We start from the raw sequence: 15916 nt of genomic DNA, 5'->3' as shown, positions 1-15916 counted from the left end.
ATAATTTAGTAATGAAAGTTTATTCCCCTCGCCTGTTTTTTTGTAGCAGAGTAGGTTTAAAAGGGAAGTATCATTTTCATTTGTCCCTAAAACTCTTTATCAGCTTGCTGGAATCCAACAGTTTATATGAACAACTCCTATTCCTTATTAGTGTAAAGAAGAATTTCTACAGCCTATCTTTGCTTCATGATTTGATTTCTTTTCAAATACTTGTTCATGTCCATTTTTCTGCCAAATCAATTGCAGATTTGCCATCGTTTCTAAGTACCTCTGTTAAAAGTCAAAAGGGAAAAACAGTGTTTAGTGACTAAAAGACTTGAAAGATGAGGGCTACAACTGATGACTAAAGTGAGACCTTTGAATTATAGATTACGTTCATCTATATAAATGATATAAATTGTGTTATCCTTGATTATGATGCATTATATGACAAATATGATTGTAATAAATACGTATTTTATCAGAATTATTAATAATAATAGAAATAGCAATAACCTAGACTGTTCAAAGTATTCCTTTCATCTTATTTCCTGAGGTATTATAGATCAGAAAATATCATTAAAAAGAACTTTATTTTTTGGAAAGGCAATCCAGCCTGGGTTCCTAGCTCAGTTCCTCTCTCTTCTGGTTTCCACGGTGAATCGCCCTCCTCCCTACAGCAGGGAAGAGTTACTGTTAGGAGAGGTGCCTTGTGCCCTGCTCTGACAGCTCGCAGAGTGAACAGTGACTTTTATTCCAGTTACACTCACTAATCATGCCTCTTGTTGAACTGAATGAGAAATCGTCATGGCCATTTTTTATTTTCATGTCTCTCTACTTACTGACATCTTTAAAAAATAAAGTCTACATGAGAATTCTTGATACGTGCAATGGCTTGAAAGAGCATGGGGAGGAAGCATGAAGCAAAGGTTGTGTCTCCCTTTCTGTACTTGCCAGCTCTTTAGAAAAACAAGAATGCACTTTGCCAGAAAAGACTATTCAGTTAGCCCCACTCCTTATTAAGTGTCCAACTCCTAGATAATATGACTTATTTATTGCTTGACTTACATATGTGTTCTAATTATAACAGCTATTTCTATTATTTAAGTTTGCCACTGTGGAGAAAACCTAATGGTAAAGTTTATGGTTCTGCATATGGAACAAAATGAATCATAAATTTTTGTGATAATCACAGTAAAAATAATAGTGCAGGTAAATGCTTGGTTTTTGTTAACTATAAGCAGAGATTTTTCTGAGCATAAAGAACCAAATGTGCAGTTGTAATTAAAGTGCCAAATATATGTCAATGTGTTAAAGATTTCTAATATGAGAATATAGAAGAATAATTGAATTTGATAGGGAAAAATTTTCAAGTGTTAAAGTTTGATGTTTTCTGAAGGAAACCCTGCCTAACAAAACTCAAATATGTTGTCAAGGATCACCAGTGCTTGCATGATTGAATAAATTTGAGATGATAAAATCCTTAGTGCCCATGCAGATCCAGAGCATGAAATGGATGTTTGCATGTTCTTTGAAGATAAAAAATGAATAGTAATTACACTTACAAAAACCTTGTCTCCTCTATGGTCAAACCTTGTCTCCTCTGTGGTCATATTTTGCTATATAATTTATAATTTAAGCAAAAGCCAAACAAGAAAAAATTGCATTCAATGTATGAAAGAATAGAATTTAGCTAATTAGTGTAATCAAAAGTTATGAACAGTTTTATCACTAAGAAAGTTGTAAGACAAATTATCAATGAGTCATTACAAAAGTGCTTAAATATATTTTGGATCCTGGCTATCATTATAATATTCCCTTGCCATTAATAATACTTTTTTTTTTGCAAGCATGTACAGTAAACTTTAATGTACTTAAGGATTTTCAAATCCTTTTATAACATCTTTACTATTCTTTTTTAATTAATATTTTATTTTATATAATTCTTAAATCATTTTTCATTTTTGCGCATGCACAATGTATGCATTATCATTTTGGTTATATTCCCCATACAGTTGCACCCCCCCTCTTATTTTGACCCTAGTCCTTCCTCTCCCCTCCCCTCTCTCCCTCCCCCGTAGTGTGTCTCTTGTTTATAGTTGCTTGTTGATTTTGATTTTTACTTTGTATTAATTAGTATTGTTCCTGGTCCCTTATTTAGGCTTTCTAAATTCCTGCTATGAGTGAGACCATCCGGTATTTTTCTTTTTCTTTCTGACTTGCCATTAATAATACTTTTTAAGGAAAAATCTGAAAATACACTTTAGGAGCTCAATAGAAAAATATCAGTTTTTTTTTTTTTATAACAGAGAATTTCTGTATATTTTAACATTTGATTCTCCATTTCACCAGGACAAAGAAGTTTTCTCCCTCTTCAGTAGATCACAGTAATTATAGTTTAATTAGTGGGAGTAAGGGCCTTGATTTGTATAGAGCTCTAGAATGAAGGTTGTCGTTAATGGAATTTTTGTTGTTGTTTTCCTATATATATTGATCAAAAGATTTAAAGCTCTTAAATTAGGGATGCGCAAGACAAACTTTGTTTATGATTTGTCCCATGGACTGTAATCCTTATCTGAAACAGCTGCTCTAATGGTGTCAAGGGTCCCTGGAGGAAAAGTGGCAGTCACACTGAATGGTGGCTTGGCCTGTGGGAGGTTTTGATGTGCATAAATGAGGCTTAGACAGGAGAAGCCAAGATTGGAGGATTACGTTCCCAGTTGTGAAGTGCCGACTCATTACTTCCCTCCCTGTCACCTAAGATGCCTTCCTAGTAATAGTCAGCTCTAGGATAATTCGGGTGACTTTTTGTGTTTATTTTATAAATCATTCTCCATATCCATCTAGCTCCTTCTCCTTTTCCCACTCTCTCTAGGTTTTGATGAAAGATATTGCCACTCCCATACCAGCAGAAGAGGTGAAAAAAGTGGTCAGAAAATGTCTTGAGAAAGCTGCCTTGATCAATTACACTAGACTCACAGAATATGCCAAAATAGAAGGTCAGTACAGTGAGCAATTGCCGTGGTGGCGGGGAGAGCCAACAATGCCTATTAACTGAATTTTCTGTGAGAAGTCCTTTCCTTTCCCGAGCAAACCTGTACCATAGCAAAGGGAAATGTCTCATTAAAATCTCAGCTGGTGAACTGAAGAGCTTTTTCCTATTCATTGCTTTAATATGCCTCCTGGGACTCTGCTTGAATGAAAGACCCAGGATTCGTGCTTAAGTTGTCCTTTGTTCTTATTTTGAGTTTTCAAGAAACCAAAAGGTGTTTTCATGGGTTGTATTTTTTTACATTACTGTAAGTATGGCTAACATTTAAACTATGGGAAGTGTCTTCTTTCCTGATCAGTTACCCTGTAGAATTACATAATTTTCTTTTCTGTTTGAAAGTGTCACTCAGAGAAAGAGGAGTAACAGGTTGATTATAAACTGAGAGAATTTTCTACAACTTGTAACTACTTGCAGTAGATTGTTGCATTTGAAAGAGGAGTGAGAGGACTGTGCATCTTTTTCTCTCTAGGCTTTATTCATTAAAGATACTGAGATTTAAGATGTTTGAAACTAAGTAGATTGGAATTTATGGGAAAGTCACAAAATCAGCTTTTGTTCAGCAGTCCTTTGATTGATATAATTAAGGAACTAAAATTCTTTGTTCTAATTACCATAGAACTGCTTGTATAATCTATGTAGCATTAACCTGGGGGGGGGGGGGAGAAAAGTTTGCAATTATATCTTAATATAAAATCATCCATTAGAAAAAATATTAGTATCTTTTAATATAAAATTGTACTTTGTGATTTATAAATTTATTAGTTGATATTAAGATAGTTTGATCAAAATTCAGTGGAAGAAAGCAGCTGATCATAATTGGATATGCTATATCCTTTTTTTCCTCTCCAAATCTGATCAAGCTTTCTAACAAGCATGTGATAACCAGCCTCCTGAGTGATTAACAAAAAAGCCATCCCATCACTATGGCAACCAATATTATATCACAAGAGTAACAACATGAAACCACCTTAGTTACCAGTTTAACATCATTAATTATGATATCATGTTGTGTTAAAGCAATAGCAATGAATATTAGATCATTTTGGAAAAGTAGGAGATAAGCAGATTGGTTTTCATATTTTGAATACTCATTTCAAACAGTTTTCATATTTTGGGACTATTGAGTGTTGTGACCACAAATTGAAAGAATTGATATAAAAATAGACATATTAAAAACCTTTCAAATCTGGCAAAAAGCAAAAATTTTGTGGACAGCGTGAATGAAGTCAACTTCGTAGTATCCAAATATAATGAGCCCGATCAAAAAAAAATTGAGTCCTTTTGTTCCTGTCTAGTTTATTATTTTTGTTACCATTACTTTGCCCAAGAATTTGAAATGGTGCACAGTGTGTGTCTTTATATTTATTTTCTAGTCATAGAGCCCATTTTAAATATGGACAAGTGAAGGACCTTTTTTTTTTATTTCTACACACCAATGGGCTTCTTCCATTCATCATCCAGGCAAACCTGTTACTCCTACTCACACAACAATGTGATCTAGGTCACACAAAACTGCAAGTCTGTGTTAGACAGCAGCCTCTAAGGACCCAATGGAGAGTGAACTGGGAGATTTCCCACCTTTTCCTTTTCTGAAAACCATCCCTCAATTATCATCAGTCTTAGCGTGAGAGTATTCTGGAAAATAAATCCCAGAAACCTAGACGGGACAAGTGGGCCGTCTCCTTTCAAGAAACAAAAACTGTGTGCCTATTAGATGAGAAAAACTTCCCTGATTTTCAGTCTCTCACTCCCCACTCCATCCACTTTTTCTTATCTTAAAAAAAGTCATGCTTTTGTTGTTTGCTCAGGATCAGACTGAGAACAAAATCAAATTTAAGTTACAAATAGGAAGCAGGCTATCTTTCTTTGCTTTGATGAGTCTTCTACATTACGTGAGCAACGTGGGTAGTTTGCTTTTCTCCTAAATCCTCTTTTCTTATATTTTAGGCCCTCCAGAGAAGGAACCAGGTAATTAACGTCCGTGCGGTGTGCATGCCCTTGTTTCTAATGTGGTGGTGTGATGTTTGCGTGTTGATGAGTCGTTCCAGGGCTCCTGTTAGGTCACTGTGACCAAGATTCTGAAAAATACTTGCTCTGATCAAAAGTATTGCTCATGCTTTTTGTAGGGACCATATAGGCCATGAACTCTGTAGACATTTAACAATATTCCGTATATGAATTCAAAGCAAAAAAAAAAAAAAAACAACCCTCAAGCTGTATTAAATGCTAATGCGTTATCTTTTAAGCATGGGCACTAGTCTATGGAAGCTGCTACCCACATTTGAAGGGCTCTTACAACTAGAAAGGAAAACCACATTTCTTTTATCCTTCCCAAAAAATAACATAACAGGGAAAAAAACAAGTGCTGTTTAATAGAAAGCAAGTAGTAGCCTTATTGGTTTTGAAAGTTATTTATCTTAGGAATGAGCAGGAGTAATGAAATTCCATTTTCTGGAAATTGCTAGGAAAGAGTTCTTGTCTACAGTCTCTGAAATTTTTATAATCTTACTACTTTTTTCTTGTGCCACTTATCATAGTTGTGATCGGTATATAATTGCATGTGCCCTTGTTGACATTTAGCCTACCTTCTCTTAAGCCCCTTGTGGCCAGTGTCTTCACTGGACTGGATACAACAGTGTCCAGTGGCACCCAACTCTGTGCCTCCCCACAAAGTGGATCCTTAGGGCTTTGGAGAGAGATAAGAGGTTAGTTAGATGGCTCCACCTACAGCCAATGGGCAAGAGACAAAGGATGAACCTTTCTACTACTTTTTTTCTCCTTTTGGTCAAATTATCTCTGTAGTACTATAGAGATTTGCTGGGTTCTTTTTATCTAAAGTCTTCAATGAGAGATTCTGTTTGTTGTTTGCTACCTTTTCCATTACTTTGCCAGTGTTTGACCCCAAAAAGGATCATGAAAAAAAAAAAGCAAAACACTCAGAGCCAAGGAAGGGAAAAAACATGCCTTCACTGATGGTTACTCGGGCTTTTCAACAAAATGAATTAGAAAACAGGATAAGTCTGCCACCCCCAACCCTCCATGCCTGCCCACCAGTCACCACCACCATGAACCTGGGGAAATTTTTTCAAACCCTCTTCTGGCATTTTATCCCCAGCAGCTCTTCTGCGGTGAAAATAGTTTCTGTAGAGTTTACAGACAAGTTCAGTGGCTTTCTCACGACCATCGTGTGTAAATAAGTCAGCCAGCTGGGATTGAAGTCAGATGCTGGATCCCCAACCTACAGAGGCTGCGCTCTTTCCCCTGTGAAATAGAAGGGGTCATAGAGCACCTCCATGACAGCCGCCAGAGCCCCGTGCCGACTCTGCTCCCATCAGAGAGCAGGAGAGGAGAGTCACAGACCCCCCCGTAGCTCCTTCCACCCACCTGCGTATATTTACCATCTCAGCCTATGGACCAGTGACACTGGGAAAAACACTTGGATTAAACTTAAACACTTGCACAGAAAAGAGTTCAAGGTTGTCTCGGTAATTTAGGTGGATTGAAGGGAAAGCTAATCTCACTTGAACAATGTACTGAAGTAACAGAAGTTTTTAAGAAATGTATTTCTATTCCATTTGGCTGCATTTGGTAGAACAGAGTGACTGCTAAATGTTCAAAAGTGAGGAAAGGTAAGAATAGCAGTTGTGTGTGAAAGAGCCCAAATGCTTGATCATACTTTCGAGCCGTGGTTTCCCCACCCCGTGTCATCTAGGCGGGAGTCACATGCTGTCCAGGGTTTGTTATCATATTGACATCTCGTAGCTGCCCCTTGCAAAAATATTTAATTTATACTATTTCAGTAGTTTCTTAAACAACTCTGCAAGGTCTATCTCTTAGAGAAAAGGTAACTGACACTTCAGAAGAAGTAGCTTGCACAAGGCAGGGCTATCACTGTTAAAATTCAGTGTCCTGGGCTCTGTATGTGGCTGAGACACCCCAACTTCCCCGCTACTCGCCCTCACCCAACGCCCTGCACCAACGCTCACTGTCTGATATTTGTTGATAAACAGCTCAACTCATCACAAAAATTGAAATTTAATACTTTTGGGTCACTTTTTCTGTGAATAATGAGGTTTGTTTAATCATAAGAGCAAACACGTATGTGCCAGCCCCTGTTCCATGCACTTTCTATGTATCCATTCATGCCTTCTAACAGTCCTTTCCAGTAAATACAACTCTTATTCCTTTTTCAGGAAGTTGTAACAGGTGACTATCTCTTGGTTTCTTGTCTGGTAATAAGTGGGAAATTAGAACTCGCTACCTATCTAAAGAGCTAGCTCCTTGTTCTCTGCCTTGCTTCTGTGGCAAACTTGTATAGTTGAATTTGTACTCAGTTCAAATGTACAGGCATTAGAAAGGGCATCTGGAATAGCACAATCCATAGAATTAGGACGAAAGCCATATGTGTACCTTGAAATTTCCTAGTAGTCAATGTTAAAGAGGTAAGAAACAGGTGAAATTAAATTTAACATGCTCTATTTAAGCCAATATATCCAAACATACTGTTTTAAAATGTATCCTATATACAAAATTATTATGAGTTATGAGTTATCTTACATTATTTCATACAACATCTTTGAAATGCAGAGACATTTCACTCTATGGCACGTCTCAGTTAACAGATGCATAGCCCTGTTTCAAATGCCCACTCACACATGGCTGGTGGCTGCTGAACTGGACAGACAGCGTGGATCTCCAGTGTAACACCGAGAGTTAGACTAGAATGCACACCTTGTTTACCTTTTTCCACACATCTTACTGCGTTAGGTGTTGAAAGTGATTCAGATTGGCCTACTCCCCCCAACCCCGAGCATCTCCCCCCACTTTCCCTGGTTTTTCTCTATAGCACGCATGGTCTCATGGACAATCTAGTCCTACTACTGGTCCAGCATTAGACCCCAAAGATGGGCTTTTGTACTTCAATAACTGCTATATCACCAGTGCTAAGAGAAGTGCCTGGCACATGTTTGGGGAGTTGATAAATATTTATTGAATACATATATGTACTTAATGGCCACAGAGAATGATCAAACTATATTTATAGCCGAGAGAATATCTTTCAATTGACAGGTTGGCCTGAAAAAGGTCATTCAGACCAATCATGGAATAACTTGTACATAAAAGCAAAAACTAAACACTTAAAATTAACAAGATTAGAATAAATAAGCCAGAATTTCTTGCCTTTATGGGGGGGGGGCAGGACAAGGAGTCACTAACTGCACACAGAAGTCGAGGTTATAGGTAACAGTGGTATTAACAGTATCTAGTCATCTAACCTGCTTCAGTAGTTTCTGCAATTCAGCAGGATGCTCAAGTTTGACTCAGAGTTCTCTTCCATTCTTGGGAGTTCTTCAGATTCTCCATTAGCAGCACAAATTCACAGATTAAAGGGATTCTACCACTTGGTGATAGATGGAATAAAACAGATGACCTAAGTATCTTCTCTCTTTCTTGAGAATTATTTACATGCATTTCATGAGGACAGTTCACTTTGGCAATGTCAAATTTTTAGAAAACAGTTGGGAAGGAAGATGATAAAATATTTACATTTGGCTGAACTGACTTTTTTAGCAAGAATTAACAAATGTGTGATTTACACTGCTGCAAAATCAACTACTCATCTTTGGTAGATTTTTTGACTGTACTTTTTATGCAAGAGTGAGATCAGTTTTATTTACAAGGTAGAGTTGAAAATGATACTGATACATCATTTTCCTGATTGTGTGGTTTCTTTTAATCATGCCTTACTGATGCAAATTATTTGTAAGGAAATATCTTATTTTTAAAGAAACATCAATTTGTTCTTTAATTCAAGGAATTGTAGCAATTCTTACAGCAATAATCCGTCTAAAAACAATCACTGCTGTCTCCTGAAAACCATGTATCATATTGTCACTTACGAGCAAAGAGAGGAGACTGCTCCTTAGAGCTTGCCTTGACCTGCGGTCTTTTGCAGAGTTGGCACCTAGGCTTATTGTGAATGTATAAATGTGGAGGTGCTCTCAACAAAAGGTAGCATGGAATGAACAGGCTGAGTCTTTGTGCAGTGAGAAGCTGTCTGGCCCTCTGGTTGCCAGGTTCCCAGCTCTAACCCCAGTGCTCTCATTTTCAAAGTCTCTGTTGAACAGGCTAGAGATGCCTTCCCCGGGGGCCTTGCTGCTTACTTTCTTTGAGAGGAGAAGTCACACTGTGGCAGTCCTTACGTCATTAGGATGTGTTTGCCATCTGGGTGGCATTTTAATTTAGCACTCCATTGTGAGAGTGTAGTGATAAATAATAAATAAATAAAATCTGTTCTGCTTCAGGACATGTGTGTACAGAAGCCAGTCCATAAAACGCTGCATAGCTGATTTATCAGTGAGTATTTTCTTACTGATCACATTAAGGTCAGTATGATCCACACTAGGATCACATTCCAGTTTTCTCTCAAAAATGTTTTCTGTGTTTCCTTACAAATTTTATTTAAAAATTTTGGAGCATTACATGTTATCCTGAAATCAGGTTACTAATATCTAAATAGTAGACCTAAAATCTTGGTTTCCATAAGCAGTGACAACATTTTGCAGGAGGTGATTTATGTGTTAAAAAGAAACAGAATCCTCACTCTGAGAATGATATAGCTGAATACAGGGTTTTTGTTTGATCTTTTTGGACACTGTGGCTTGAATGCTGGCACCTTGGCCTGAAAGTAAACCTTTGTGACCATTTCTGCTTCTGATCAACCAGGGACAAATTGATAGAATTTCTAGCTCTAAATCAAAGAGAATAATTCACTATCTTTTTCTTTATAGAATATTCAAAAAGTTCGTATAAATGCGTAGCGTTTTCAGTGTATAAAGCAATATGGGTACAGATAGCAAAAACTCATTGCTGGGACTGCATTGGCTCTATCTGGGATCATTTGGATAAATACCAACTAAAATTTATTTTTGCACTTACATAGAAAGAAAAGCTGGGTATTTTTCAGGTGACCCTTGAGGTATTTATGCTATCAGAAAAAAATTTATGTTATCAGAAAAAAATTACATTGATTCCATCATCTAACAGGATACAGTGCAAATGTCAATTTTCAACAATTTTTATCACTGTTCTCATCTAACATATTGAATTAGGTGTCTTGAACGCCACTTCCTTGCTCCAGCAATGACCTTATTCTGCATCATGTATGCATCAGAAAGTACTAAGTTCATATTCCTTTTGAAATACTACAGAATAATCTGAATTTACTTTGGCCTTTTCTACATCTTCTCTGGAATGAATGGGGACTTCTGGCATGTTTATGTGCTTCAACTTTCCCCGCCAAACTGTATAATTTGTCTCCACACCAATTAGTTAGCTCATGACAGTGCTGACAGATTAATTCCTATGTATCCAAAGCTGTCTGGGTGTTATAATAGGCAGGGGTTGCAGAAGAACAAATGAAGATATTGTTTGCTCACATCTCACAGGCCTCTGGAGCTCTGGGTGTGCCTTCAGTGAGCTTCACACAGAGGAGACGCACCTTGTGCAGGTGCACAGCAGCTCCTTGCACACTCAGCTAACTAACCAACAAAGTGAGAAATAAAATGAGGAAATGAGGAGCCCCCTTGCACACCAGTGGTGACGTGATGGCCATGCCCGCTGAGCTCTGCTCAGCACTCACTGTTTACTGGCAGGTTTAGTAACCAAAGGACAAGAGTTCTGTCAGCTCCACACAAACCTAGGAGAGGTTGGAGGACACTTAGCACTCTCTCCACTGAAATTACTTCTGAGTTTGCATTCCTTTAACACCCTCCCTGATTTCTCTGGGTTCAACTCTAGATGGAAAGGTGTTAGAATTACTCCATTTAAAACAACTGCAGGCAGCACTGACATGCTGCCCTTGCTTTTGACTTTCTACTCCTTATTTGGAATTAATTTTGCCAGCACTGAATGATTTATCATGCCCCTGTTGAGCTGTTCTCTGACCTAAACAAGTGGTACCTAGCCTCGACCCACGGTCTCTTTGTTAATGAGTCCTTCATCGTGCGCCTCTCCTTTTTCCATTTGATTTTTGTAGTAGGAGTTATAATAGATAAGGACAGTCAGTATCAGGGTTGGTAATGGCTGAATGTGAAAAGGAAAGCTGGATTCAATCTTGAACAGGGTTCTCTACTCACATCAGGCTATCCTAGGAACTTGCTCTTGAGTTTAAATGACACCTAAGTCAGAGTATTTTCCAGACGATCACTTCTTTCAAATTTCCAAGTATAGTAAGCTTCAGCTGTCCAGTGCTGAAAACTTACAGGCATCCCCACTACCCATGTCTCCTGCACCCAGCGTCAGGGAATGAAATGTTTTCCTCTTGAAGACCTACTCCAGCTGTAATTGTGATCCCATCCCACCTGCCCCTTTCTGCATGAATTTTACGCCATCAGACCTCTCTTCTGTGCCTCATACCTCTGTCGTCTTTCACATATTTCCCTTCCCTCTTTAAACATAGTATCTCCCTAAACAATGCCTCCCCTGAGCTCTATTCTTCTTTCAGCTGCCATCCAAAGAATAGTGGACACAGTCACCTTCACTTACCTGTTCAGAGTAGTTTGACTTTAATCTCTTTAGTCTGTCTAGTGAAGAGACCCATTAGCCTGAGGGATGGCTGCTTGGAGGAAGAGTACCAAAGGGAAAAGTCCTTAATTTTTCCAATGATCTCTCCCTTGTCCTGCCTTGGAACACGCAATTCCTTGTCTTTCGCATTGGAATTGGGAGCAGAGGGCCAGGTGGTGCCCTGAAAGCCCTGTGAATCTTATTGTCTCCCAAAGTTTCAAAAGAAAGAAAATTTGTAAAATAATAAGTTAACTGCACAAAGTAGTGCATCAGGAGTATACTTAATATATTTCAGGACCTGGGAAAATTGTATTTTCTAAAAGTTTCTCTTTGGTTATCTTCTGTAAAAATTCTGATCCAGGATATAAGCACCTGCTGAGAAAACATAATATGTATGCGAAGTCCCTTTTGCCTGCCCCTTACAGAAATTCACTCCCTCGGCCGAGATAACACTCAGGAAAGCTCTTGCTAGACTCCGTCTCTTTCCTCTGAACATGCATGGAAATCTCATTACAAGTGTTCAACACCTGTTTCCTAAAAGGTCTCAGGAACCATGTCAGTTTCCTTAGCTCATTTGCCAGCATGTCATGCATTTTGTTTTCTTTTTTGACTTTTTTATGGAAGGTGATTCATAGATAAATGCGTTCTTGAAAGGGCCCACTTTCTTCCTTTCATGAGCAATTCTGCAGCTGAGATCATTCTCCAGACCCGGAGTTTGAAACCAACTGATTGATAACCTCCTCGTTTATTTACTAACATGTGTCAACAGGTAAACCAAGTGACAAGTGACACAGCAGCGTGGCTCCTGCAAAACCTCGTTAATCCGAGTAGTTTAGGGGTATTGAAAAGTCTTTTCCAATTGGACAAAATGGGAGTAATACAAACTGACAGATTTCTGCCTCTTCATCTCTCGGCAGAGTTTGTAAGAATTCAGAGACTAGACCCATGAATTGTTTTGGAAATGATGAAGGGTTCAGTACCCCTAAGTCCTAACTAAATGGCTGTATAGCTTCAAGATAAACTAAAACGACTAATTAAAAAATTTGTAATGCCAATTTTTTTTTTCAAGAGAGAAATCGTAAAATATTCCCGAGGCATCAGTACACATACACACACACGTACACACACACACATTCGCTGTGTTTGAAAGAGTCAGGATGTTAATAGTAGAAATATTTAAGACATTAGAAAGACCAAACCTACTCTCTGCACCTGACCTTCCCATTTGTCCAACTAGGAGACTTTCTCTAGATCTTAGTGCCAATTATATTATCACTATGAGGGATAACTTGTCTCCCGAACAGACCTTAGTTATGTGTCCAAGGAAACAAAGACATACTTACAGAAAGCAAGAGCTTTTGACTGATTTCTTAACTCCTAAGGCTGCAAATCTTTTGAAATGCTCACTTTCATATGTGGTGGTTCTTTCCTGACCCTTCAGATGCCATCCAAGTAGCAAATCTGTAGTAACCTTCATCTCCTGCATTGCCCTCTCCACACACATCATCCTCACCCGGCTGTCTCTCTGGCTTCTTCCTTGCCCCCCCCCCATTTTTTTCCTTGAGAATGGAAAATAAAAGAGTTTAAGGGACATAAACAGGATGTGAGGCATTCAATGCATAAAGGACGAGGCAAAAATTTTAAAATGCTGTAGACATTAATGTATGATTTAGTATGGCCAGCCAGTTGCAATAATTGAGGTTATTTTGATGGTTTCAGTTTCTGAAATGAGTGCAAGTGGATGTGATGTCTGTCTCAAGCAGTAAAAGCAGCGCAGGGACCGTTTGTCAGTATCAGCTGCTGAGTTGTTGAATGTGTATCTGTGTGTCAGAGAGGAAAAGAGAGGTAGAGGAGAATGAAAGACCAATCTTTAAAGAAGTCCCTGTTAATAATTAGGTAGCAGAATTGCTAGTGGAAGAAAATTATGCTGGCTTTAGAATCCTACAGCATAGTTCTAGCCAGAGCTAACCGTAGCGAAGTAAATATGAAATACGGAAGATGTTCTTTCATGCCTTCATAGCCCGAGAACCCTGTGAAGATTTCTTTCCCTACAAATCTTAGATCTCCCTGCTTCACAAACTTAAGGAGAATCATGGTCTCAATGGTTAAAAGGACAGCTTTTATACAATTCAAACCAAAATTTTGGGCCTCCCTTGTGGTGCAGGGGTTAAAATCTCAGCACTATGAAGCTATCTGCAGCCCCTGCTTCATGAATTCGGTCCCCAGCCAAGGAAGTGATCCACATGGCACAGCAGACCTCTCCTGGCTCTCCCACAGCTCCCCTCAGCAGTGTATTTCAGTAGATCTGCCTGTTCTGCTCCCCACTCTGTCTCTGATGAATCCTCTCACCCCCTGCACCTCTGGCCTACAGCCCAGGTCTTGTATGCATAAATAAATAAAAGTCAATCTTAAAAAAAAAAAAACCTCAAACCAAAATTCTTTGTTTCTCCACTCCTATAAATCACAAATATCAAAGCCTGTAACAAATGTGAAATGAAACAGGAAATTGTGTGTGTGTCAGTCAGTCCTATTTTAAGAGAATATGTCTCCATATTCCTCCTAAGAAAGTCTCACCAGCATCACTGGCACTGACTCATATGTGTGTAGGTTGTGCCCTGTCACTCGTGGGTCACCACTTCCACATCGGCTTATGGAGATTGCTCAGTTTGGAACCAGTCTGGCTGCCATTGGCTAATACTCCGGTGGCTAATTGTCCTTTGTTCTGTAGCTGACCATTTGCTTAAAAATGAATTAATTGACATGAAAGATAAACCAGGTAGTTAATGTTACTGTGACCTCAGGACAATTATTCCAAAGCATTATATCATTAACATGGTTAATTCCAAGGAGGTATTAACTGGAACTGTTGCTTTAAATGACAGTCATTAAATGAGTTGGCCCCAAAGGGAGCTTTGGAATTAGGAGGCCACAGACCTATTGTTTTCAAACATCTGTGGCATTAGTATTCTTATGGATTTCCAACAGCTGTACAGAAACTACAACATGCTCAATTAGTTATTTTCATTCATACAGAATTGTCCAAATAAGTCTACCATGCTTCTGGAACAGAAAGGCAAAATGTATTCAGATTTTTTTAAAAGCACATTTTTTCTGAAATGAAATTTATTTAAGAATATCACTTGATTTCACATAAAGAAAGGAACAATCTGAAGTTTAAACAAGCGACCTTCATTTTTAACTCTGTTTTTCATGAATCCTAGAGATTCTCAAAGTGCATGCCCCAGAGCAACCTCAGCAGATATCCTGGGAACTTGTTAGAAATACAGGGGTTAAAGACACAGTGCTATCAAGCCATTGCCAGCCACTGCAGCAGGAGTTCCATCCCCCACCAGCCAGGGAGCAACCCACATGGGGCAGCAGATCTCTCCTGTCTTGCCCACTTCTCCCCTCAGCAGTGTATTTCAGTAGAGCTGCCTGTTCTGCTCCCCACTCTCTCTGGTGAATCTTCTCACCCCAGCACCCTGACTTACACCCCAGTTTTTGTATGCGTGAATAAATAAATCTTTAAAAAAAAAAGATGCAGGGCCTCCCCGGTGGCATAGCGGTTGAGCGCTGGGTTGCAAAGCTGCCCGCAGCCTCTGCAGCGCCAGTTCGATCCCCGGCCACTAGGTGAGGGTCCCACGTGGCGTGCAGACCTCTCCTGCTGCCCGCTGCTCCCCTCAGCAGTGTACTTCATCAGTCTGCCTGCTCTGCTCTCCCCTCTGGCTCTGGTGAATTCTCTCACCCTCTCGCGATATTTTTTAAAAAATAGATGCAAATGCTTGGGTTCCCACATAAGGCCTACTACCTCTAAAACTCTGGCGGTGAAGCCAAGCTCTCTGTGTTTTAATGAGCTCTCAAGTGCAGATGCTGCTAGTGCACACTGCCACTGAGAACACGGATCCAAATACCCCCTTCACTGACGAGAGCAGTGTATGTTGCAGCATTGCAGACTGACTAGGAGAGCCTCATTCTCATGCATTAACTGAGTGCAGGTCTTGGGGAGTCTGATATTGACCCCAAGGAGCTGGAAAAGAGGATTTAGTTTTAGAAACCATGTCTCCCCTACATTCTTGAGGTAGTCTTCTTAGCCAACAACATATATGCAATTCCCTATTAGGGACCAAGTCGAAAGAATTCCCCCAGAACTTTCTCGTCTAGTCACAAGCTCTAAAGAAAGTGGCAGACAGGTTTGGAGGGAGGAGGGGTGGTTTTGTTTAATAGAAAATAAATTATTTGATGTGCTACCCACCTTCCTCTTGAGATGAGAATGTCCATCAGTCCTGAGTTCTGGCCGGAATTCGGACCCCAGGACCGTGA

The 15916-nt window shown here is 39.1% G+C and overlaps 1 protein-coding gene across 15 annotated transcripts in view; it reads left to right on the top strand.

Moving 5' to 3' along the window:
- Positions 1–15916, top strand: part of CADPS2 (calcium dependent secretion activator 2) — a gene marked incomplete at both ends in the record, with an annotated part of 405485 nt that overhangs the window by 309986 nt on the left and 79583 nt on the right. For 10 of the 15 annotated variants that reach the window (XM_084229261.1, XM_084229268.1, XM_084229269.1 and 7 more), the window contains one exon: positions 2855–2987. In XM_084229261.1, coding sequence (XP_084085387.1) covers positions 2855–2987 — 133 coding nt within the window. The remainder of the gene's footprint in view (positions 1–2854; positions 2988–15916) is intronic. The other 5 variants (XM_084229256.1, XM_084229258.1, XM_084229260.1 and 2 more) reach the window with 1 other exon arrangement.

Source organism: Talpa europaea (assembly GCF_964194135.1).
Source record: "Talpa europaea genome assembly, chromosome: 3".
Classification (NCBI taxonomy): Eukaryota; Metazoa; Chordata; class Mammalia; order Eulipotyphla; family Talpidae; genus Talpa; species Talpa europaea.
The sequence above is the reverse complement of the archived record's forward strand: the minus strand, read 5'-3'. Positions and strand labels throughout refer to the sequence as shown.